This window comes from Fringilla coelebs, assembly GCF_963513975.1.
Source record: "Fringilla coelebs genome assembly, chromosome: Z".
Classification (NCBI taxonomy): Eukaryota; Metazoa; Chordata; class Aves; order Passeriformes; family Fringillidae; genus Fringilla; species Fringilla coelebs.
Genome location: NC_140031.1, coordinates 65,497,794 through 65,525,276, shown reverse-complemented (window position 1 = coordinate 65,525,276; position 27,483 = coordinate 65,497,794). Strand labels below are relative to the sequence as shown.

General features: G+C 36.4%; 1 protein-coding gene across 4 annotated transcripts in view; it reads right to left on the bottom strand.

The window, feature by feature from the left end:
- The window catches only part of HOOK3 (hook microtubule tethering protein 3), an 87,348-nt gene that overhangs the window by 36,489 nt on the left and 23,376 nt on the right, over positions 1-27,483 (bottom strand). For 2 of the 4 annotated variants that reach the window (XM_084225759.1, XM_084225760.1), the window contains exons 4-11: positions 19,817-19,867; positions 16,794-16,926; positions 14,634-14,701; positions 7,535-7,597; positions 6,038-6,121; positions 4,878-5,041; positions 2,655-2,795; positions 958-1,159 (exon numbers count right to left, since the gene is read on the bottom strand). In XM_084225759.1, the coding sequence (XP_084081885.1) occupies positions 958-1,159; positions 2,655-2,795; positions 4,878-5,041; positions 6,038-6,121; positions 7,535-7,597; positions 14,634-14,701; positions 16,794-16,926; positions 19,817-19,867 (906 nt within the window). Of the gene's footprint in view, positions 1-957; positions 1,160-2,654; positions 2,796-4,877; positions 5,042-6,037; positions 6,122-7,534; positions 7,598-14,633; positions 14,702-14,943; positions 15,058-16,793; positions 16,927-19,816; positions 19,868-22,098; positions 22,206-27,483 lie in introns of those variants that run through there. The other 2 variants (XM_084225761.1, XM_084225762.1) reach the window with 2 other exon arrangements.

Sequence of the window (27,483 nt, the reverse complement as noted above, 5' to 3'; positions counted from 1 at the left end):
TCTTTTTTTTCTGGTAAAATCATTTGGGCTGTATTTAAAATAGCCTGCATAGGCTGAAACCATTTGTTTTAAACATTGAGATCACCAACTGCAGCGAAAAAAGTCTATCAAGTCTTAGGGAGACAGATTGCTCCTGGGCTTTTAGTATTGTTTAGCGATTGTTTCTATACTTTATTCTATGGTAAACTGACATACAGGGACCCCTGTGCTGTGATCGTTTGATCAGGCAGAAATACAGAGCAGGCACTACTCCGTTAATAAACCATGCCCTGTCTAGCCCTGTAACAATACCAGAACGATATCGTGTCCCTGAAGTACAGAATCAGAAAGAAGATTAAGCACATGTTGCACCTTTAAACAAACAGCATCACATGGCACTTGGATAAGCAGGAGGATAAACAGGTGCCTTTCACTCCACAGAGTGTGTTGCTGACACATTTTGTATTCCACTAGGTGCATATAAACAACAAGGATGACATGTGTCCTTCTCTCTTCTTAAGTGGAAAAATTCAGATGTATCAGAGAAACCAGAAGCTTAAAAAAAGAAGTTATTTAACAACAGGAACAACTTACCTCAGCTGTGGTGTGTTCCTCACTGCTGGAAAATTGTAAGGGACAAGTGGATACTTTTGATACTTTTTCTGAAAGGACAGCCTTAACTCAAGCCCCACTACTGAATATGAATTTGGAATAATTTTAGAAAAAAAAAAGCTTTACATCTGTTGAGTTTTTAAATGCGAGAAATACTGCTTTTTGACAAAGTAACAAACTTGTATTAATGACAAGAGCTGCAGGAAAGGTGGACAAAAGGTAGCAAGTACCTATAAAACATGGAAGTCTTTTAAACAGGAGTTGTTTTTTTCATAGCTTTTTTTTACTTTGAGATATTAGCCATGTTATGAAGACAAAGTGCTGAACAATACAGAGTATTATAGCATTGATGATGCCTGGCCTCACCTGTCTCTTGTATGTTTCCAGCTGACTGCGTGCTGCATTGGCCTTCCTTAGTTCTTCCTCCAGGCTCACGGTATTTTGCATGTACATTGTATTCTTCTCTTCTAAAAGCTTCACTTGCCGTCGCAAATCACCCAGGTCCTCCAATTTCTTTTTGTATGACTCTACCTGGCTTTCTAACTTGGCTACTTTATCAGAAGAATGCCTGAAGAGACAGATTTGTATCAAATTTGAACTCCGAAAATTAACAAAACTAACAGAATTTAAAATGCTTCTCCACATTCATTTTCTTCATTTTCTTAATGCAGAAGACATTCATGGGAAGAACAACAAAGCGATCATATCCTCCTATTACTGATGTTTTCACTTTTAATTGTCTGTTTTCTTCCCATAACTATTTGTCAACTCTAAGAGTTGCTGCTGAAGTTTCTTTTAGACCCTATCCCTTTTCCTAACAACGTGCTTCCAACTTTAAAATAATAGCTAAAACAACCTCACTCCCACTAATTTCCTTTCAATTCTAAATTATCTTCTGTCCTAAATTTTTCAAGGGTAAAGAAGAAAAGTTTCTGCCATTCAGTTTGTTTTAATGATAACCAGGACTAAAATCATAAATATTTCTCTGCTACACAAATTGTACATGGTGACACAGAAGAATTGTAACAGTTTTGAAACTTGATTCCTTCTTAAAAAAAAAAAAAAAAAAAAAGGACAAAAGAAAAAGAAACACCAGGCTTCAGTTTTTCAGAGTTTTATCAATCCATCTGCTGCATGCCCAAGATTACAAGGGACCTTACCTCCCCCAAAGATCTCTGCTACTATTACTGTTCCCTGTATCATTTTAGAATCAACCAGCTTACAAACCCAATTTCCCATGAAACCCAGGGAACCTCCCACTGAATTAATGTGTCAGTTTATGGGACATTGATGCAAGCCAGCTCTGTTTAATCCCCAGTGAGGTGCAGGGCCTCTCTCTTGGGACAAGGAATTGCTCTTTGAACCCATGCCACCCATGCAGCCTGATGGGTTCATTTCTTATATTAATGACAGAAGGGATAAAGACAAACAGCTTTGGTAGAAGGCTGCTGGTGAATCAGGAATAGTAGTATTAAACAAGTCTTGCTGGAGAGAATGAGTAAGTGCTCTGAATAATCCATGGCAATAGATGCCAACACTGAAGAAATATGCTCCATAGTAAAAGTGGCTGGCCCACTCTATAAACCCCTAGTATCATCAAATCATGACAATTTTCATTGCTAAAATCCAGTGGGAACAAGAGCTGCAAAAGATGTTGTTCACACTAATGTTACATGATAAACCAAAAGCACCACCCCAAGTCCGAAAAATGCAAAACCAGGAAAGCAAACAACCTAGTTTTCTGATGAGAACAGATGCCTGAGGCATGATGAAGGTGAATACTGCATACTCAAAGAGACCAGTGGGTGCCCTGTTATAACCATTAATTGGCATAGAATTATTAAGTTTAATAATAGTTATTGATTAGGTACAAAATAAGCAACTATTTTACTCAAGCCAAATTGTGTGTCAGTCTGTGTACCTAACCTGGAGGATCCAAAGAATCTTGCCATTGAAAGTGTTTAATATTAAATTACTTAAACAAAAGATAATGTAGATTAGGTACATAAATTATACAGATTAAAAGGTAGTAGTTAAAAAAGAGTTAATGGAACAAAATTTACCTGAGTACATCTATCTCATCCTTCAAAGACTGAGCCTCCTCTGCCAGTGTGGTAAGCTCTTCTGTTTGTTGTCTCAATTCTGCAATTTCCTTTTCTAGTTCTTCACAGCGTATTCGATAGTCATCTTTTGCAGCTTCTAATCTGTAAGAGTGAAAAAAACCCCAGGAAATAATTTCTCATCCTGAGCCAGTTACTTTTCCTCATCAACCCCTCTAAGAACAGAAATGGCCTTCTGCTGCAGTGAAGGAAAACAGCAACACAATGTTCTTATTCAAAATGTAAAAGAAGATTGACTTTATCAATGCTCCAAATTTAATACCAGTCTTTCTATTTGAAAATTCACAAGGTAACGTATGTTCCCATAAAAACAAAACCTGAGGTTTCCTTCTATGATTGTAGTTTAACACAAGGGAAGCTTAAGGAGAAATTTTAATCTTTTTTCATCTTCAGACATCCAGACGTTGAACATGACATCTTTATTCTGTCCAATTCATCTACCTTCAACAATATTGAACTGATTGTAAGATGTTATAAATGCCGTAGACCTCTCACTGAAGCGGCTTTATTTATTTACTCAAAAAGAACCTGTGCGCGCCCAGTACATCTGGAGATCTAGACTATCTAGTCAGCAAATAAAGAACTCTGACCAAAGATGATGAACTGCTTGCATACACTATGCATAGCCAAAGCTCTATTAACCTGGCAGTGAACAAAGAGAGTAAGTAATAGAAATTTTTTCAATGTATTTTGAAAGAATGGAAGAGGACACAACCTGAAACAGAAAGTCCTACTGCTATTTTGCTCTGAAATTGAAACAAAAACAATCCAGAATAGGAGATAAGGGCATGATTTAAAAAACAAGTCAAGGAGTCCAAAAACCGTCCACAAGAATGGAGACAAGAAAATCTTTTGAGTCATCCAAACCAGAAACAATGGAGATCTGGATCACAACAGACCAGGACAGTCAAAGCACAAAGAGACAAGACTAGGAGGAAAAATGGTGTACTGCACAAGGCACCACTTAAGCTGTGCAAATGTCCTGCTTGATCAGGTAGAGCTGGAAGCAACACATAAAAATTGCGAATAGAAGCCACATAATATGAAGACAGGGGAAGGAGGTAAAGGAGACCAGGAATGAGTCTCACATATGAAAAGAGTTTAGAACCTGAAACTACAGTAACAGACAGTGCAGATATTGAACACAGGGACAAAATCTTTTTGGACAGTAACTGATACCAGACTCAGGAATCACTGCAGAGCATGGAGATGAATCAGAAGGGATAAAAGGGGACATCATCATTACTTTATTCCTTTACATGGTAGACATATAAAAAGAAAAAATCCAGGCACTAGTTGTTATGAAAGAGAAACACAATGTTTTTCAAGGAACTGACAGGAGATGACATGTCAGAATAAGCAGGAAAGGAGGCTTAGCAAGAGGAATTGGAAAAATGGCAAAACAGAAAAAAGAAAGGAAAGCAACGTGGCATACATTGTAAGAGTTGGAAAAAGGCAATGAGAAGAAGATAGCAAAAGAAAAGCTGGCAGCGTAAAGAAAGAAATACTATAATTTCATTCACAAAGCAGAAGGAAAGTATGGGAAAGAGAATGAAAAGGTTATGGTGAAGTGAACCAGCTTTCTTCAGCAGAACAGGCTGACACAGCCTGAAAGCAACAGTCAAGAGGATCAGTAAGGATGTTTACAGAGGAACTGTATTTTCACATACTGGGGAAATGTAAATAAAGTGCAGAACTCAGAGATGGATAATCTCTATCTTTCATCATCTCTGAAATTTGTTTTCAAATTCAGGTCAGGACATATTTTCCTACATTGATAATGCCACCAGCAGTACAGCCTATAGCAAACTTTCTTCTAGGAATTACTAGATCTTAAAAATACAATCAGAATAATTTACAAAAAGGAAAGCATGCTACTATTCAGTCCCACCGACTTTGCAAAACATGGGTGAAATGACTGCACACAAGCAATTCAAAGTAACTCACAGCAGAGTGACATATAAAGCACTTCAGCATTAAGAAATTGCTTTTTAAAATGCTGGATCTTGTAAAGAGCGAAATTATAATGTATACATCACTTTAAAAACTGTACTACTGTGGCTATACACCATCCATTAATTCACATTTGCAGCAGAACCAGAAATATCGAAGTCACCTCTATTGCCAGCTACAAACAAACACTCTAGCCAAGTGTAGCTTTTCTACCTGAATGTTTCCTCTTGCAGCTGTTCTAGTTGTGTCTGCAGCTGCAGGTGTCTACGACCTGCAGGACTGTTGGGATCTTCAATGGAATCAGACTGATTTAAACGTTCCATTAAAATCTGGTTCTCGGCGAGCAGGCTGCTCTTCTCCTCTTGGAGGGCTGCAACCTGTTGTAATAAAAGTATGAAGAGGAATAATTAACCTACCCAGGTACAGAGAGCAGTATTTTTTCATGTTCATAATGAAGTATCAAAAGATGCCACAAACAGAAACATGCAGGCTTCACTACTCACATTTCACAAGAATACACTGTATAATTTAATAGGTATTCAATTGCTATGTGATGTAACCAACATATTGCAACATTAGGGGCAGAGGTACAACTCAGGAAACGTAAATATTCTTTTATGCCTTTCACACAAGAATTTAAAGGAAAAGTCTGTTCTGACAGCACGTATAACTTCATTATAATAAAATGTGTATCCTTTCCCTAGGAACAAATAAAACTAGCTCTTCGCAGTAAAGGCCATCTACAAGCAGGCCTGAAACAGAAACACAGTCCCAAAGATAGCTCACTTTCCACTAACACTGTGAAAACAGGCAGTAGTAGAAAGAACCCAAAGTGCTCCGAGACCTGAAACATGAGTTCATATGTTCCACGACAAGCAAAGATCAGCTTTATTAATTCCAACAGTTACTGAACTACAAGAAACCTGAATTATTATTTTGAAACAGGGTAGAAAGAGCAGTGCATTTCAGGGCTCCCCCTTCACACTCCTCATGTCTTCCAGATGAGTATTGATTTACTTACAGTAAGACTTACTCTAAACCCATACACATTTAATGGTCTACAGCAACTTCTGACTGGGATTTAACCATTAGCTGGAACTGCCGGAACAGCAGCAGAACTTGTATTAGTTCTCTAATGGCAAAAGTTTTACTGCACAGCTCAAACCCTTCCTAACTGAATGAAAAGAGGTTTTGCTAGTATGAATCATAATACTGACAACACAGCAACAAGATAAGAAAACAATGATATTCATTCTGCTAGCACAAGTGAAAACAAAACAATTACTGTGACATTTTCATCCCCCTTCTAAAAATTACATTTCAATATGCTTTTCTCCACTTCAAAATTGATACAGACTCTATAGCAAACTTACCTGCATATCTAACTCATGACATCTCTGGGCAATTTCTTCTTTTGTTGCAAGTGCTTCATTTAATTCTTCTGTAGTTTTCTTCAGCTACCATAAACAAGATATGTTTACATTTTCATCACTCTCTGTGATCCATTTAAAAATATTCTGAACTACTGAACTACTAATTATTTTTACATTGAGGTAATAAATTAAATTTTTAAAAACTGAGCAATTCTACTCATACAAAGAAAAAAAGAAGAAGCAGATGTGAATTGTGAATACTGTTTAGTTTGTGTATCAGTAAAAAGAACACATACCAAAAAGTAACATTTGCTCTTACATTAGAATTATCATATCAACTCTATAAATTGAGTCAAAATCTCCAGGAGAAATTGGGCCTGAAGAACTCACCAAATCTCTAAAAAAACCTGTCAATACCACTTTTCTTTACAAATGCAAAGAGTGCGTAATTTCAATTTTCAATCTACATTTGAAATACAGAAAGGACTGAAAGGTGGAACACAGGGAATGGACAATTAGGGTAAAATACTTCTAGTCTCTGGAAGCTACTTCTAGTGCACAACAGGAATAAAACTAGTATGTGATAAAGAAGCCTACACTTTAAAAAAGGGCACTGAACCTTATAAGCAGTGGGAAATATTCCAATACTTCCCTTCAAAGGCGGAATGTTGAAAGATATGTGTCTCACTGGTCGGCTAATGAATGTAGTTAAGATAACATAGAAAACACAGCTACAAGAAAACCGGTCTGATAAAACAGGTGCATGCATTTTATGTATATAGATACAGATATATATGTATTATTATATATGATGAAGTTTAAATGAGCTTTCTCAAAGCTTCATCATACCTTGCATTTGCAAGTTTATTTCTTATGGGCCTGTTTACATACAAAGAATTAACTTAATCTGCAAGAATTTACATATTTCTGCAGAGAAAGCATAATGGATGAACACTGTACTATTCTTCTCAATTAGAAAAAAAAATCTGAGGAAGGAGGACACTCTGAGCATGAGGATAAGCCTGTAAAAAAAAATTTGGTTTGTGTATTTTCTAAATATATCAGACCGGAAATGATTGTATTTGAAAAATTCTCTTCTATTTTGCAGCAGTTCTAGGATTCCCCTAGAAGCAGTTGCTTTGGTTTTTTTTTAACTGAATTTGGAAATAGGAACTCAGATAAAAACATTTATCTCTTTTATCTTTCTTTCTTTCTCCATGCCTAAAGATTTGTACCATTCTGCAGTTTTGCACTATTATGTCATACAGCTAGACTGGTTTCTCAAATCAACTTTTCTATATCCTTTAAATACACAATAAAAGCAAACCCAATTTACAAAAGCTGAAGTACTTGAAATACTGAGATTTGATTTTTCGCTTCTTACTTTACTTTACCACAACACCCTTTAATGATTGAAGAAAAACAAAAAAGATTTCGTTCTTAATATGGCCCTGACATGCTATAATTGAAAGAAAAGAAACATCTAAGACTAGATACCTGCCGATCAAGGTCAACGTAAGCATCATTTCCAACAGAGACTGGAGACTCTTTACTCATCAACTGCAATTAGATTAAATTGGATTAGAAAAAGCAAATATTTACTTTTATAGTAAAACCTACATTTCAATGAAATACCAAGCTGATTTTTACTTTTGAGCGCTTTAATCTGAATTAATTTGGAAGTTTTTAACTTCATTTTTAAATATGACATATTCAGAAACAAGAACAAGAAAAAATCTTCATAATTTGTAATATTTAGAGTGCTATAAAAGAAACCTTACATTATCTCTTTTTCTTTTGACAATGCACATTCCTTGTCTGTGATAAGCCTACAGAACATCCCACTAAAGATTTTACTGCAGTGGCATCAACACACCACACAAGACTTGGCTTTAAGTTTTCTCTGCTAGTGAGTGGCTTTTTCATATTTCCATTACCTGAATATTAGCATCTTTTTATTTATTTATTTCACTCAACTCTGGAACATATTTATCTAAACTACTAGTGCAAAACAAAGGTGACAAAAATTCTGCTCTAGAGTTGTCTGTAATTTTCAAAGTTAAAAAGTAATTCAGTAGAGTGCATTCCTGAAATGAGTATTACAACACCTTGTGTGCTACTTCAGTGCAGGAATAGCTGATAGTGGTTTTCGCCTAGATTATTAAAAAACCAAAGTAACGAAACAAAAAACAATCCCAGCCAAGCCCTTAATACAAACCCTCAAATTAATCCTACAAAACTGACTGATGTACTGATCAAAAGAAAGAAAAAAGCTGATAAAGTTTTCTTATAGTAACCTAACAATCAGCTGCGTCAGTTGGTAAAAGTGAAATCAAACCTAGCAAAGTTGTAGCTCAGCAACCTCCTCCCACACAGCCTAAGCAAACATAATTAAGTAATGTTCTTAATAAAAGTTGTAAGACAAAAACAGGAACAGTCTTGCAAATGAGAAATACACTGTAACTAATTCAAAAGGCATCATTACAGAACGGCACTGACGGTTTCTGTCCAAACGCATAAAGTTCTAAAAGCTCCCCAATGACGTGATTCATGAAAGTTACAATTAAAAAGGCCTTATCTAACCAAAATCAGAACAAGTTTTCTTCCCTGGAATCTCCTGTCTAGCCTGGTAACTCTTTCCAGAGACAGTACTTCCTTTATTCCTTCTAGAAATCAGGGCTTCTGCACTATTTTCCTTAGCAAGGTCTTTTAGGATACACAGAGCCTTCACTTCTCAATCCTGTCTGTTCATTATCACCAAGTACAAGTGAAAAATCTGTTTGACATTCACATCATTCAAATCATACACTAATATTTCTCTCACTTTCTCCATTTCCGTAACTAGGACTTAGCTGCATTATTTAGATTAATCTATCTCGCCTCAGCAGTCCTCCTCACACCTTGACAACATTTGCCAAATTTCTTTCATTTTCTTCTACATCTTTACAATGACAAACTACTCCACGAAGAAGCATTACATCAAGCCCACACTCGGCAACAATTATAAAGTCCCTAGGCACAGAGATGTCTCCTGAAAAATGAAGTCTTGTCTTTTTCATTACCATATATAATGGCATTACAAAACCTCCCAATCCCTCCCTGCTCTGTGATGTGCATTCGCACCTTGAATACTGGATCTCACGAGCTTTTCCAGATGACTAACAGGATATCCCCACATTAGCCAAATACTGAACTCCTCTCAGTATTTTATATTCCACAATGCTGTTCACAAACACACTTTGGACATACGTACTCACACACATACAAATAAGCCTGCTAAGTCAGCACTTTCCAACAGGCAGGTCCTATGCTGCATGCAGCCTGCAAGGGTGTACAACATGTCCCTAACTGCCACCACCCCTTTCTGGCCCTAACACAACTTCCTCTTTAAAAAACCAGCTCAACAGGCCTGTCCAAGACTTAGGGTAGAAGGAACACAAGTGACCACACAACCCACTAGAGGCCACTGTGGTGTCATTGCTTTCTGTGACTTGCCATAAGGCAGGCCATGGCTAATAATATAATCCCTATTTTCTTCAACAAACTCTCCCAAAACATCCTGTCCTTGAGAACCCTTAGCAGAAATGTCAAGAAAAGAGGATATTATCTGGAATAGGATTAGATACTGGAGATATATGTTCTGGGTCTACCACGAATGCACATTACAGGTGTGAATTTCACTCCACGAGGTACATTAAGAACGTGATGAGGAAATGTGAATGAGGCACCAAGGGCAAAAGCCACAGATACATGTTCAGATATATCTCACGTGACTCAGTACAATAGAAAGCACCTTGAAATTGGATGGTCTGTGGTATGTATAGTGGAAAAGCTAAAGATGACATTTACGGGATCATTTTGTGTCCAGTACCACAATCAGACAAAGAACAAGAATGACATTGCTAGATAACTCAAAAGGAACACAGGAATCCAACTTCTGAACATCAGTTAACAATAAAACCGTAAGAAGTGGGATGTAAAGGTAGAATTATCATCGTAAAGGAGCGCTTCCATCTTTTCCCTACACATCTCCCCACATACTGTACATATATAAATGGTCTATGCAAGAAAATGTCTTGACCATACTCTGCTTCAGGATTCCTGTATACAGCTTCTCCCCAATGAGAAGCAAAAACTTTACCATAAATAAACAGCCAATAGAGCACACAACTCCATTCACCTACCCAAACTTCTCTCTGTTCACTCAGATTTTTTGAAAATTTCAAGAAAACTTCTACTGAATACTATGTTTTAAGATTTCATAAAGATAGGCCAGATTTCATACAGATAGGCATATATACTTGAACACACACTACACCTTCCATCCACCTAAAAAATGCAAGATAAGAGGCTCGCCTAGTTTTCCCTATTCTTGAATTTGTTTCTGGTCAATCAGCATTCTCTGATATTACTGAAATTTAGATTTGCAAAATGCTCATTTAATCAGTTACCTGCTCAATGGCATATCAGCTTTTTCTGCATTATTTATTACTAATCTTACAATATTTTTAATAATTTTGAAAGCAAATTTCCATACTGTTTTCTTCTATATATTTCCTTTATTTAAAAGTTCACAGTCAGAAAAAATTAATGAAAAACTGATGTAATTTCACAGCTTCACATGCAACCTGCAAGTTTGATACTAGAGTACATGGTCTTGAGAGGTGAGGATCAATGGTAATACTTTTGAGTTTAGAGGGGCAAACTTTATTTCATTTGTATTTCAAATCAGTCAAAAGAATAAAAAGCAGGAGGAAGTGTCCTTCTCATTTTCCCTTCACATCTGCAAGTTTTCTTCAGGACCAGACTACAAAGGGAATAAAGGTTTACCTCCACAATTTTGCAGCACTGGAACTAGCTTTCATTTCCAAATTCTTCATTTAGTGTAAATACAGTATAATCACCTATTTTCACACATAACTTTAATGGAGGATGATTAGCAGAGATTCTAAAAAGGGAAACATTAAAAATGCGCTTGCAAATTCAAGCAATTGCATTAGGCCTCTACAGAAGAAAGAAAATCCTGCTTAAGAGCTTCCGAGAGTGAAATAAACTAGCAACTAGCATTTACAGGCTTGTTCTTTTTCTGGTTTATTTTGCATAGCGGTCAGCACGGATTTTAAATGGTGCAATTACCTGGACAACATGACAATTCTTACAGTTATTTGTCTAGTTTTACAAGAAGCAGCTGTCATTCCCTGTTAATCCTTTACATCTAAATTTTTTCATGCTCATAGCTCCGGTATGATATCTTACATAATACTTGTAGGTCTGCTAATCCTATATTATGAAAACCTTCACTTTTTAGCTGCTTTCACTGTAAAATATGAACAAGCTGTGTTGTCATGGATACTTGAAGATGAGGGAAGGGGTAGAACTATCACAAAACCTGCAAGCATGAATAACATGAATTATGAAAGCTTTTTCCCCCCACACATGATTTTGCAAACACAGTTGCTCTATTTAGTTGATGATTTTGAAATCCAAAACACTTGCTTTATCTGAAATGCTTTTTCTACAGTTAATAATACTGTATAAGCTCACTGAAGTGCCCACAAAGCAATGTCAAAACCTAGCTTCTGTACTCACGTTCTTTTTCTTTCTTAGAACATCTTTATGTTAGTTTTTATGAGTCATGGCTATGTTTGACACTGTATATCCTTTAAAGCAGCTGGACTTTCTTCTTCCTCCAGTTGATACCCAGTCTACCTCCAGTCTATCTGTTGATAGACCCAATAAAATACTTTTATATCATTGCCTAACTATTCAAAAAATAATTTTACTTCAGACAAAATAAATCTTTAAACAAAGAGGAAAAAATAGAGGAGGGAAAAACAGCACAAAACCAAAAAGTGGAAGTAACACCATTGGTGTTATCCCAAACAGTAAGCCCCTTCTCCTACTCCCTGCTCAGCAAGTTCTGACACTACTCTCGACACTATTCTAACTCTCAACTGGACCTGCACAGAGAGCTGCTAATCAAATTTAGAGATGTTTTAAACAGCAGAGGCAAACAATTTGTTTACTTAAGCTACCACCTTCAACAGTGAACTTGGCTACTCCAGGAAGAGACCTGGGAAAATGACAGAAGGGGAAGGTGGAAAGGGAAATATATAATGGGCAAAATAATTTCTCCAAAAAAATATTTCGGGCCTTTAAAAAAATCAGAAAATTATGAAATAAAAAACCCTGTAATATTACACATATGAATGTATTCAGTCTTGTATTTTGTGCACAACTTGCATTTTGATACCTACATCTGCAGCTTAGCATCTCAGATTCTAAGTGGTGACAACACACTAGACCAAGTGGACTACACTGAAAAACTAACAGAAACTAAATGAAACTACTTTTTCATTTATAAAATCTTTATGGAGCACAAGGCATATTTTGAACATTTAAATAAGTGAAGAAAATAAATTATGAAGAACCACAGTTTAATAAAAAATGAAATAACTGAGCAAAATTTAGCCTATAAAATGATGCTTTTTCCATTGAAAATCAGCTTCTTCATAAAAAAATTGAGAAAAGTTGTTCTACTGTGCCTTGTGAAATACTTTCATGAGTAAAATGATTTACAATAACCAAAGAAGCACCAAAAAATGTGTACGTCCTCAGCTGAAACAGAAAAATTAATTACATAATGCATTAGTAAAGCCTAGAGAGGTCTTCTGACATACCAAATTTTGAAGACTACTCGCAATGTCAAATGCTTTAAAATGTTTGGATTAAGTGATAGACCAACTTTTCAAATAATCTTATATAGCTAATTTCCTACATACTGCTTTTTCAAAGTTACTTGAACTCTGGAGCTGCTATAAGACTAAGAAATAAAAAAAATCTCCTTAAAAAATCCCATTAAGTCTCACCCCTTTAAACTCTTCCCGTATCAATCAACAGCTATCAAACTCCCAGAGTAACCTTCTCCATAATTTTGCCGGCACTGGAGTGGCACAGGCCTGTAACTGACAGCATCTTTCTTCTTTCTCTTAAAAACTGGAATAGTATTTGCTAGCTTCCAGCTGACTGGGACCTCTCCAAACTCCAAGCCTACTGAAAAATAATGGAGAGAGGCCTTGCTCTCCAAGTACCTCAAAGTCTGAGACACTTTCTCACCTCTTCATTAAACACTTGAGATTTGGTCCTGAAATGCCTTTGATTTCTAAGCTTGCAAAGTAGCGCTAAAATCACTCAGAACTGCGCCAGTAGCTGAATACTAAGCTTTTTGGTTCACTGTATTTTAAAAATCTCTTCCAGAAGAACATACCCTTACCCTGTCATGTCTTCCTACTTCTACTCATCATGTCAGCAAAAGGGCACACACACTGAACAAGTTCAAAGTTTACTCATTAAATGCTGAAAACTGTGCGCTGCTTCAATGGGCTATTTTATTAAATTAAGGAAACTTTTATAAAAATCAAATAGATTTTCAATATAAAGAAGGAAGATAAAAGAAGTTTTTCTATTTCAAGATGGTGCAGAAGGCAATGAGGCTGCAATTTGGATTTAACAAAAAACACTAGAAAAACCCACCAAAATACTGTATATTACAGTTACAAAACTTACAAAAAAAGTAAAATACGCCAAAACTCCAGCAAACTGGTGCTTGGCAGCACTGACTGGAAGATGATTTAGATAACAATTCTTTTGATGCTCATTTCCAAAGTCCTTTCTGCTGCGTTACAGCCAACAGTCTGCACACAGACAACTGGAAGTACGACTGCATGAATACAGCACTGGTCAAAGTCATGACTGTGGAGAGATTCCCTTGTAGCTCACTGATATTTCTTTCTCTATTTAGACATAACAGAGATGAGAAACTGCTCTAAAGTTCAATGTGGAATTTAGTTTCTCTTATTCTGGTTCAGAAGGGACAGGATTACTAGCAGTTTCCTGCCATCCCTAGCTAGTGGCCTTCTCTAGCTAGTTGCCTGCTCTGCAGTAAACATCTACAGACTGTTAGACATTTCTATTATAGGCACTTCGGACTTCTTGCAAGTCACAGGGGGGCTTCAGTGGCTAACACTGTGGTTTTGATTTACCACAGAAGAGCACTTCTACAAAATGGACTGCAGTATACTCACTGACTTGTAAAAATATACCAGCCTACTGTATTATTCATATATGTTCATCTTACATATCATTACCCAATTCATAACACTACAGCTGACAAAACAATTCTCCTTCTTTTCACTTGTCTACTAAATTTAAAAAAAAAAACAGTTTATGAAATTTTGCTGTTGCAAGGTACAAATTTTGACAAAATTCTACAGTTACTGGTTATCCATAGAAAATCAATCTAGTGCACTTCAGGATTCACAGGGTGGGAAAAGAAAAGGAAAGGGAACTCAGTACCAAAAATATCTAGAAGTTTCAGTCTTCTAGATTTAAAGAAAAGTGGGACATTCAACCAAAGTTCTTTGACATTTACCAAGATTTTTATACGGAAAAATAAGAAATTTTCCACTGTATAAAGGCAACATCTATGCCCCTTATTTTCTTTACTTTCAACTAAGTTTTTCTAAGTGGGAAAAAGCGTACTAATGTAAAATAATACAAGACTGAACTTTCACACACTGTGGGCATCCCAGCATACCTCCTGAATGGCTGTCATGACAACATGTTGAACTGATTCTTCCATCATCATTATGGTCTGGATGTACTCTGAAAATAAAAGCATTCTGAAATGTCAATGTTGAAACTCAAGTCATAGAAGGTAAGACCAGAAATTGCATCCTTCCTACAAAATGACTAGATGCCATGGATGACACTGAAATGTATATGCACCAGTCAAGTTCCACCCCAACAAATTCAACAAGATTTTACTGCAAGTCTGTTCAGATCCAAATCCAGGCTTATTTGTATTCAACAATGAAAAAAGTACAATGAAAAAAGTACATGATTACCTTTTTTCCTTCCCTGGCATCTCACACTTCTCGAAGAACTACTTTTATCCTTTTCTCACTTTGTTCCCAAACTGTTCAGGCTGTTGAGGTACATGATCCATGCATAGGTTGTCCTTTTTTGTAAGTGTAAAGGTAACAAGCCTGCCTTCCTACAGCATCCTCATTTTAAAGCATTTTCATGCTCATTTTTGGAGTCCGTTCTTATTTCTGTAGTACATCACAAATGACGTCCCCTCCACTTTTTAAGTTCTCAGCTATGTGTACATGTGAGCCACACAAGAGTCACCTTGGAAGACGATACAGTTGCCAGAAGAACAAATTCTGACATTTAGACTAAGTCAAGGAGTAAATTACTTGTCCAGTACAATACAGTTTCTAGTCAAACATCATCTCCTTTATTCTTTTAATGATGTGATTAAGAGAAAGATGCTGGGGAAAAAGTCACCTTCAAGTGGGTAATTTGCTCATGCTGAATCTTGTTCAAAGTACAGATTGTTCTGGTATTTCAAATGTGCATTTTTAATGTCCAGACTGAAAAAGTTAAGGGAACACAAGATCAAGATATATTTCCCACTTGAAAATGAAAAAGAGTCACCAAAAGGAAGATAATTTTATATAAAACAGAGATGACAGGAGGTTTAATAAACCAGAGTTATTTATGTACTTGTGGAAGAACACTACTCCTATTTTAATTAATAGGATAGCCAGACAACCTCCTAGTTAAGAGAAAAGAAGTAATTTCAGAAGGAGAAATTAAAGTGATTTAGCCACCTAGGAAAACTGGAAAGGGGAAACTAGCTGTAAAGTTAAGATGCACCAAGCAAGAGGAAGATAAAAGGCCTAAAGCCTTGGCAGCCCACAAACACAAAATGAGCTACATGTAGAAGACACACTTATTTGATGCAACTGTCACACAAATACAGTAAAAAAAAAAATCTTATTTTCCAACACATGGCTGTGTTTCTTGTTTAAATTATTTAGAATAAATGTTTGCATTTGCCATTACCTTCATCTGGCTTGAATGAAGTGTAATTTAAGGTAACTGGCAGTTCACAGCCTGCACCCAAGGCAAGGTTAGAACATGAGATCTAGCACATGTCTAGAGATCTAACAAACATCTCCAGTGTTCATCACATCCTCTCTGCACCTTCAAGAAAGACAAATGGGCCTCTACTGTATTTGTGCAGGTCTGAATTACAGTCAGTGTCCCTTGGGTAGAGAGAGAGGAGTTTCCTTCAGGGACTGCTAAAGTGGGATTCAATTGTCTGGCAATTGGCCTGAAGTGACTTTTTGGATGACCTTATCGTGTACCATCTTCAGCTGTTACCCAAAAGGGCATGGTTGCCAGCATTACTTTCTCCTATCTGCCAACCCCATAGAAACATCTCAGAAACTACAGAAATCCAGTTCACACAGGACATATCATCAGACCAAGCACCAGTCACACTGATAGCTTTTGGCCATGTAGTAAAATGATGCCTGGAGTGCATCCCTACAATCAAGTTATCCTGAATAATGCAATAATCACATTTTTCCATTCTTAACTATCCTGATCTACCTCATAAATGGTTAAAAGGTTTATCCATGATTTTTTTTTTCTTTGTAGACTGATTTTTCAGTTCAGCAAACCAAAACTGAAAATATGTATCTTGGAAGTAAATCCAATTCCAGTCTGAGTCTCCAAAAGCAGTGAAGCTCACAACAAAAAAACAGTTACTATCTGTACAACTAATGTAATAATTTTTATTTAAAAAAAAAAAAATCTGTTTCTGACAGAAACACAAGAAATGTAATTTTTCTCCTTCATAGTTGCACAATAACCAAGAAAACATGGTTTCAAAATTTATTACCTTGCTTCTGTTCACAATTCACAGCACATCCCAAAATAAGTTGAAGCATCCTCCCAAGCTCTGCAGCATCAGCATGCTCTCCAATCAGGTTAACATCAGGAAGAGTGAAGTCATTTATCTGTTGTCCTAGAATCTGCATAAAGACAAGGCGCATACATTGCTTTACTGCTGCACATGTACACACAAAGATGATTCAGAATCAATGACAACAATTCACTCTTACTTTACTATAGTTTTGAATACACCTTCAAAACAAAACAAATTGCTTAACATAACATCCCAGTATAAAATCATACCGTTTGATACAAATAATATTTGGGAAAAGATAACAACTACTAGAAAAACACTTAGCAAGATTCTTTCTTAAAAAATTAAATGTTGAAACAGTAAATGTTTCAGCTATACAACACATATATCTAACACTGACAGGTGACAAATACAAGACGGCAAAAAACCCAAATCACTAGACCTCACACTTTTAGCAATTTTAAGGAAATCTGGCAAGTCTTACAGCTAAGAAAGCTGTTCCATGGAAGAGAATCTGAGGTAGTAGTACAATGATATGTAATTAAACAGCCCACATGCAGAAAGAAAGAAAAAACCCTGCAAAACAAAAGGCCGTGTGACTCGCTATTAGGGTTATCTGATTTATCATTAAAGATCATTACGGATTAATGATTGGCAGTAGAAGGAACTAGACAATTCTGCTAAATTGCTCTTTACTGAACAGGGGGTTGAAAATATGAATATGAAATTTGGAATTAAACACATCACTGACACACTAATTGCAGATAAAAAGAAACTGTAACTTCTTAAACAGGGTGCAATAAGGAAACAATGACTATATAGAGGGAATCAGTCATGTGTTTGCTGCATGCTCTTTTTTGTGCAATACCCAAGAAAAACAGAAATCAGGTTAAGGCACTTACAAAAAACATAGCTTATAGAAAGAATAAAAAAAAACAAGCTATTGTAAAGTTTAGTAGGGCTGGGTTTTGTGGAAGTGTTGTGGTTTTGTTCTGATTATGTACAGTTTGTTTTGTGTTGTGGAATGTAGGATTTTTCAGCAGTTTTCTCAAAGAATTAACTACTAAAAATCTCAACTAAAAACACTACTAAAAATCTCTGCATACTTTAAAGAACACTACTTAAAATCTCTGCATACTTTAAAGATTCACTCTTGTTGAAAAAGACTTTCTTTAGGTCAAAAGAATTCTGTGAACACATCAACCACAATGGAAAATATTACCACCATACACGGACTGCATTAACAGAAAATACAATGTGTTTTGATTCTGGTATGCATTTATATGTTGATCTGTAGTTCCTGAAATTCTTTCAAATGCAATGGTGGGTTTAAGTTAACAACCCTACAGTGACTTCATAGTCACTGACGATAAAATTCCTGTTGAGGAAACCGGAAGGGAAGAGGCAAATTGGCAGGCTCTAGGAAGAAGCCAAGGATGTGAAGGTGTGAACAGAGTTTGAAATCAACAAGAGAAAAAAATTAAAGAAAAACCAAAAAAAAACCATCAAAAGCACCGAAAGAAATAGGAAAATGAAAGGATAGACTCTATAAAAACTATCTTGAGATGAAAAAGAGCATTTAACCCATTTTCGATAGACAAAAGAATTATACATTTACAAAAATATTACGTTTTAGTTCAGAGCAGCGGAGGTCTGCAGCAAGATTAACTGAGGTAGAACAAAGCATGAAAACTATAGTTAACTTGGGCTTCTTATTCTTCTACACTTTAACAGACAAAGACAGCAAATGTAGCATTTTTACTGATTGTTCTTCTGAATGCAATACAAATTTCCAAATTTTTGAGGGTGAACAATATTAGCATACACATTTTTCAAATGCTTTTAACTACATCAGGTAAAATCCATAAATATATCTACCTTTTCATAGTGAGGGAGGGAACAACGTTGAGGAAAACAAAAGCAGAATTCATTACTAGAATCCAGATTACCCCTACCATCAGCTCCAGCACTGCCTCAGCAGGAAAAAACCAACCCAAACCAAAATCCAGTGAGATTTATAAATGTGCACTACCTTTACAGAAATTAATCAGCTTGAATCCGCTCAGAACTTGCCTAATAGTAAAGTTTTGACACCAGAGACTTAATCATCATACACACTAACCAACCAAAAAAAGCTTACGTCACTTTATCTTAGTAATATCAATTTTCCCTGACAAAAACCTGATCTGTTTCTTTTTAGTGTACCTAGTCATGACCAGGTTGCTTAATCATCACTTTTCAACATTTATTAAAACATGGATACCTAATAATTTACTGAAGATGACCTCCCAAGACTAAATTTTTCTTTCTGAAGTACTTCATTTTTTTAATAAATAACTTAATCTCTGTGGTATTTATGAGAAGACAGTATTTTGAAACAAGCAATGTCTAGAACACGCATATCATAGATTTTGTGCTGCCACCTGTACAGATCAATTAGTCTCAAACATCAGTGAAAGCATATTTCAGCTGAAGAAAAAATATTGTCTCCTCTGGAGTAATTAAGGGCTGAGTTTGCTCAAAATAAGAGAGAATGACAAAGACTGAATCCAATACAACTGAATTAAAATATTTCATTTAAAATCTTAATGCAGGGAGAGGCTAGAAATGGTCTTCACTCACTCTCGTCAAGAGAAAATTAAGGAAAAGAGCAGACTTTAGCTGCAGAGGAGGAAGGAAAAAAAATCAGACACTGGTGCATTACAGTACATCAGACACAAAGTCCATCATCAGAACATAGTCAGTAAAGCCATCTATTCTTCACATGAAAAAATTTGCATATAATTTTTCCCTGGTACTTCGGAGTATTCAATAAAGCAGGTGAGAAGGTTTAAAGGCCAAGACTAGGGAATAGGCCATGAATCACTACACATGCCAAAAGGTTTGCAAGAAAACGTCAGAACTTTACCTGCAGAATACAATTTATCTTCCACAGGTTAACTAAAATATGTAATTCAAAAGGCAAGCAGATGAAGATTAGTTCAAATGGTTCTTACCTCATGGTTGTAATCCAATATTCCTTTTAAAATTTTCTTCAGGTTGCTTACCTATTTGACAAGAAAGAGGAAATACAATAAATTCTTACAGAATTTATCTTACAGAAAAATTATCATAAAGTGGGTAATCACAGAAGAATCACACTAAAGAAGGATATAATTACCTCTATTTACGCACAATTAAATGTAGAATCATGAAAGTTATGCAAGAGGACCTTATGACCAGACTTCCAGATGTGATTACAAATCTTTATGATTCACAGAACCCATTGAAATTTATGAAAAATATAACATTGTCTTGGATAGGCTTTAAATCAGATCCCACGGCATGAATGTTTTTAGGTACTTGTTTATCTTAGGATTATTTTTGCATCCAGAAGTTGAAACATTATTTCCCTCCTTTCTTCTCTTGAAGTGTCCTAGTAATCTACTTTCTGCAGAGATAAACCTCTTCTTCCAAACCAAAATCAGCCACTGCTCAATATCAGCCTTTATTCTCAACCCTTATAAGTTCAATTTGTTGTTTTTCTTATTAATTATTCCTCTTAGCTCTTTTGTTTTTGTTCTTGTCATTCTCTGTCCCTCCTCTCAGTTTTCACAAATGAATGTCTGCTTTACAGTATCTCGCAAAATTTACATTTCTCCCAGATGACTTCACTGCTATACAAAGGTAGCTTCTGTTCACTCGCATAATCAATGGTATTAGTTAAGTACCTCCTGCTGTACAGAATGTATGTCAAATTCCTCTAATACTGAGTATTGTCCCCTTCCCAGAAAAATTCATTTGCATTGTCTCTGGAAATAGTGTATTTAAAATTTAAAAAATGCCCATGGGTCTCACAGGTGAAATTCAGAGGCAAAAAAAAGAATCTTTGCTGAAAGTAGCTGCTAGAGCTTACCAACAATTACTGTTCAAGTATTTAAGAAATTTAGATAATAGAAGCAGCACACTGTTTCCTGGGACACAGAAGTGGCTGAGGGAGCTGCGGTTGTTTAGCTTGGAGAAAAGGAGGCTCAGGGGTGACTTTATCACTACAACTCCCTGAAAGGAGGCTATAGTCAGGTGGGGGTCAGCCTCTTCTCCCAGGTAACAAGAGATGGGACAAGAGGAAAAGGCTTCAAGTTTTGCTAGGAAGAGTATCAGGAAACATCTCTTTATCAGAAAGGGTTATCAAGCATTGTAACAGGCTACCCAGGACATGACTGAGTCACCCTCCTTGAGGCGTGCAAAGAGCTGTGTAGACGTGGTACACTGGGACATGACTTACTGGTGGACTTGGCAGTATATGGTTGGATTCTGTGATCTTAAGGATCTTTACCAACCTACATGATTGCACAACTGAAGTTTAAATAGAATCTGCAAAGACTAAAACCAATATAAACAGGATTCACAAAGTTCTCTCACTGACAGCAGCAGCCACAGCAGCAAACTGTGGAACTACAATGAAGGGAGAGCAAAACCACTCAAGTTCTAATTGCCTTTTAAGCCCACCATATATTTTATATTCTTGACTGCATTCCAGAAATATCCAGTTAGGAGATTCTGTCCACTGACAGAAATTATTTACCTTTCAAACTACCCAATGGCTGTTAGGAAATGTGATACTGAAATCCAGGGACAAACCCAACACTTCAATATGGTCAACAAACAAAATGAGGTGATGAAAGTAAATTTCAGACTCAAGAAAGGAACAGGATACACACAGTAGAAGATTTTTGCCAAGAACACCAAAATTATAACAATCTGATTACCTGACTCCTATTAATACACTCCCTTTTGGAAAGAAGTGGCAGAAGTTGATTCCTTATTAAGATAAAGGAACATTCTGACTGTCTCCATAATAACTGAATTTTAAGTCATCCAAGAAACAAAAATTCATTTAGACTGGGAAAGTGACACATCAAATACCCTGATAACCTAGAATGAGAACTGCAGATGCCACATTATAGCATGTATATAAGAACATTTATTGTCACTCCCTAAATGGCATAACAGGCAGTTTACACCTTCTACACCAAAGCACATACTTTTTCTGTATTATTACACACAACACAGCATGGTTCTATAAGAGCTGCAACTTTTTCCTAGGTGTCTGCCCAACAACAACCAAGACCACCACTCAAAGGCAATGCATAATCATAACCAAAGTCTGCAACAGATTTAAGAATTTAAAGAAATTAAGACATTTTACTTTTATATCAAATCATCACAAAGAATACTGCACTGATTGGAATTTTATTTTCAAACTTGATTAACTAAAATCTTCTGGTTTATAATTTACCTGAGTCTGCTGCAGAAAGAGCCACGGAAACACAAGGGCCATGTTGCAGAATTTAAGTCCAGTTTATCGATGAGAACATTTGTGAGGAACCTTGAACTTGAAGATAATCCCAAAAAAATGAGAAACCAAATGGAAACCTGTGACATACTTCTTTCCCCCTCTCTTTGTAAGTATTTTTGAATTAAAATTCCTAAAACACAAAGAGCCACCTTCCTCAATGCAACTTTCATAGTGCTTGGAGTCAAGATACTGAAACAAAACCAATATTGATCAAAATCCATAATGAAAAAGAGCTTATAGGGCAGCATCCTTGAAAGAAGAGAACAACAAATAAACTGAAAAAGAAATCTTTGCCATCCAGTTTCATCCCACTGTCAATCAACAGTACCAGGGAGCTTATTTTTAAGAATTAACTGTGACGTCTTTGTACTTTGCACAATCAGACAACTGTGAGGTTAAAGCAGCTTCTTTATAGACTTCTTTTAAGACTAAGACTGACTTAAACTTAACCATGATCTTCAGTATTACTCAAACAGCACTCAATTTTTTTCTTAACTTGCTTGCAGTCAATAAACATAGATGATTTTACTGCCCCTGGCAGAGAGGGGATCATCACAGGCAAACTACCACTAATATTTTGTACTTTGAAATTGAACTGAGTAGTTCCAGCAACATTTATGACATCAAAGCATATGAAACTAAGACCTCAAGCAGCTAAATGAAAACCAACAACAGCCTAAGAAAGTGTTAAAGACAACCAATTAGATCAGAATTCTAAGTCACAGAGGTGAAAGTTGTTCAGAGTTACTTTTCACTTTCTTAAGCTAATAGAAAAACCTAACTGTAGTTAACAATGACCATTAAATTACATAATGTCAGACCACAACAGACAGAATTGTCAATACAGATTATGACTATAAAGTATTAAACCATCGTTCAGATGTCAGCCCATGGGATGCCTATTTGCTTGTATCAGCAACCTGAGTTCTTGCTTTTCCATAAAAATATAGACGCTACCCTCCCAACACCTTTATCATTCATTCCCTGCAGCCATACTTCTGCTGGAAAAGATGTGAAGTTTACTGGGGTAAAAACAGTGACCACTACGCTTTATTTCACCTCAGAAATTTGTTGCTTTGTTTCACCTGAGAAATCTCTTGCATCTAATTCACAAAAGATGGACCAATAAGTATTTCTAGACAAACCTCTATCCATTTTCAATCTCCTTACCATCTGAGAATATTGTTGCAACCTCAATATTCTCAGTGCTTTGAACACCTACATTTCACTAATACCCACAGCAGAGTTGTGTGGGTGTTCTCTATGTCAAAATATCATTACTCTCGCTGCTAACAGCCATCTTGGCTTAGTACAGCACTACATACTAAGCACACAGTGCTCAGTATGACACTGACCCTTATTACACAGCATTAACCTGATAAACTGACTGGAATGAAAGCAGAGACCATGTGATCTGCCAACACCATAAGACTTAATGGTTGCTTGATTTTTTTCTCCTGTTTTTCTTTTATTCTCACTTGTCATATAAAATCTCTATTAATTACAACTTGCTTACTGTTTCCCATCTCAGGTTTGTAAGTGCAGTCTGTCTAGATTTCTCTCTTTACTAATATAGTTGTGTAACAAAGGGAAAGGCCAATGACATGGGCAATAGAAAATGCCCTTAAGCTTGTGATTGTTGACAAAAAGCAAGCATGGGTTATCCAGCTTCCTGGTTTTTCTCCAACATTATTGCAGCCAGTCTCCAATTTTGCATTACCCTTATATCACATGTATGACTGGAAACCCTGTTTGTGCTGCAGCTCTGTGTAAATTGGCTTTTCTTTTTTTAATTTCAAATCTTGAATAACCTCTGGAAATGTTGCTACCGCACACTTTCAAGTGGTGTGGGAATTCTTAACCAATAAGCCTTAGATATCTCATTATGGTACATTTTTATCCATTTGCAGTTAACAGGTGGGACAGGGGGTATGTGGGCAGGGGCATGTGGGTGTGTATGCACACACACCAAGAAGGGGAGGGAGCATGTGTGTTCACTGTTTGTACTACTCTCACAGGTTTCTGATTTAAACTGCATTTTGCAGGAAAGTGTCTCATCACTCATTATAGGTGGAACCCAGGGAAAGACTAGGGAGTGAAGGTTCACAAGACTAACACAGCTTGCTACTACAAACATAAATAAAACTGTACTTTAAATTGATGCTATAATCTGAACGCCAAAATGAAAAGTTCAGAAGTCAGAAATCAAGCTGAACAATTTCCTCCTTTCCTCCCTAAGCTTTCCACACTGAATGAAAGAGGGTGGGGGGGAAAGAGGGACTTTTATGCCCCCCATCACAGAGCCAACACTTTATTCGGTTTTGCCAAAACTGATCCAAATGAATCAAATCAGTAATTTTTTTCTTGATTAGGATATTTCATTCCTGCAAAATTTTGGCAATCAAATTATTTTCTAAGCTGCTTTTCGTTTTCAGTATAGGTTTTATGTTCAAGATATCATCTTCCTCAGCCATTAAATACTATGTTGTACACAAATTAAATTTGGACTACACAGAAGTGTTCATTGTACAGGAGAAAAGAGTTATTGGCTTTGCTTTTTTATTTTTGTAAACCCTCATAAAATTGCAGAGGCAGCAGTGAAAAGTCTTTTTGTTGCCCAAGGGAAAACACACACTACTATGTACATTGACGTATGCTATAAGCATGAAATTTTACACCTGAAGAAATAACAACATTTCTCTACTAAATACAGTAGACAAAGATATGGTTAGCTCTTAAGAACCACAATGCTTGCTGAATGGTTCCTATTTTGCAAGCTCCCCAAGTTTTAGCATTTCCCTTTTTCTATCCTGTGCATTACTCAATTTCTGGAGTCTGGCAACTTGCCCTAAAACCAAGAATTTAAAAACATCCCTGTGCGGTTTTTTTCAAATGGTACAGAAACAGCAAAAACACTACAGTTATCAGAAAGCAAAATGCTAAAAAAACCAAACTAACGAAACCCGTGCATCCCCCTCCCGCCCCCTTCCCCAAAAAAATCTTAGCCTTATGTTCTTGTTTCTTCTCTACAGAGGACAACACACAATTCAAAATTAGCAATCACATCACTCATTACCTTCTCCCACATAACAAGTGACAGGACAAGAAGAAACTGTCTCAAGTGGCATCAGGCAAGTTTTAGGTTAAATGTTAGGTAAAAGATTTTCACAGAAAGCATTGTAGAGCATTGGAACAAACTGCCTAGCAAAATAGTAGAAAGTATTGGAAGTATTCAAAAAAGGTGCAGATATGGCACTTGGTGACAAAATGGGTTGTGGTGAACACAGTGGTGGTGCTAGATTGACAGGTGAACTCAATCTTAAAGGTCTTTCCCAAACTTAACAACTCTATAATTCTATAATTTTCTGAGTACTTCCATGAACAATGGTTAGGCAGGCTGTACAAAACCTACACTAATCTCTACCAGTCCTCCTAACCACTGTTTCACAAAACTTCCTACACATTACATGTAGATTGTCTTTCTATATTTCCCCTACTAGATCAGCTCCTTTACGTGGTTCACGACACCAAGAGTTTGAACAAGTGGTGACTGTTACACCAGATGGCTCTGATGGCATCAAACAGTAAACACGTTTAGCAACAAGAAAACAATGTAGCTCATTACCACAACACATGGGATAATCCAATTATCACTTTTCATGGCACTCCATAAAGTATGGGAAAGCTATATTCCAGAGTCATGCAACTATGATGCCCACATATTAAATCCAGTAATGAATATATTTCTAAAAGGAGGTTGTAGTGAGGTGAGGGTCAGTCTCTTCTCCCAGTTAGCAAATGACAGGACAAGAGGAAATTGCACCAGGGGAAGTTAAAATTGGGTATTATGAAAAATTTCTTCACCAAAGGCATTGTCAAGCACTGGAACAGGCTGCCCGGGGAAGTAGTTGAATTACTATCCCTGAAGGTGTTTAGAAGAGGTGTAGACGTGGAGCATCATAGTTTAGTGTGGACTTGGTACAGTTAACTTGATCTTAAGTCTTTTCCAAGCTGAACAATTCTATTAATAGAAATGCACAGATTGAAGTGTTCCTACAAGCTAGACTTTAAATGAAGGACTGGATGATAGACATTTGGAAAACTAGACTACTAATAATGTTTACTCACATATAAAGAACAGTTGGCAAAGTATAGGATTACTTCCAGATTAAAAAACAAGAATTAAAGTATTACACAATTGCCTTTTAGTTTCTTCATGTAAAGGGAAGTGGTCTATAAAAATGTGCAGAAAAAGCTGAATTATACATATTTCTTAAACAAAACAAAAAATCAGTCTTTAGTTCTTGTTTTCATCGACACTTGAAAAACAAGATGGAATTACATCAGCCAGAAACTGAAATTTGACCTGATGCCTTGCCAACCTAAGTCACATAAGGAAGTTACTAGATTGTTCAGCTTTTTTTTTTTTTTCTTTTTCACACCTGCTAAGCTTTTACATCTGCCAAACTGGTGGGAGACATATAATATTTATTCCTCATATGATAGTTATAGAAGTTGCTGCTCCACATTCAAATAGCTCAAATGCTATTATAACCAACAGTTCTCAGTTTGTTATCCTCCACATTTAACAGCCAAGACTTCACTATTCCATAGGGAAAAAACCCCAAAAATATTTTACAGATAAGTAAGACCTTGTATCCAGCTATTCACCTGCATTTCCATACAATTCTTTGAGAAGTTAATTTATATTAAGTGCTCTACATGCAGCAGATGCCAAAGGAGTCCCAAAGGTTTTTTAGGGATCAAGTCTCTTACTCGGTAGTCACTCAACACATCCTCATCAATGTACCCTCACTTTTGCTGGCAGCCCTAGCAGACAAAACATTCTAAAGCGTTCCAGACTTCACACAGCTGGTCAGACAGCAGAAACCATGCTGATACACGTTTCCTGGCCAAGTCAAAACATAAACAGCAGCGGTGTACTCCATCTTTATCTCAGGCAGCATTCTGTCTCTGAGTGTCCCTGCAATTCAGAAACTGATGTAGACAAGCCTATAAGTACTAGCGCATTTCACATTTTAGTCCTTCCCCAGATGCTCAGAATGAGTTTTGGTGGCTGGAACAAAATGGTTTTACAGGAAACAAGAACTAACAGTAAATTCTTAACTATTTTTTTTCCCCCAAATTAGTCAGGCTGAAAATGGAAATTTAGAAAAGCACAGAGATCATTCTCTGAAGAAAACTGGTCAAAAACTACACTAACATCTGCATGTAAGACTGTGTTCTTCACATTCTAAATCAAAATGTTCCTCATTCATAGTTCTTGCAAATTCTGTTTCCTTCAGGTTTGCACAGAAGTACTAG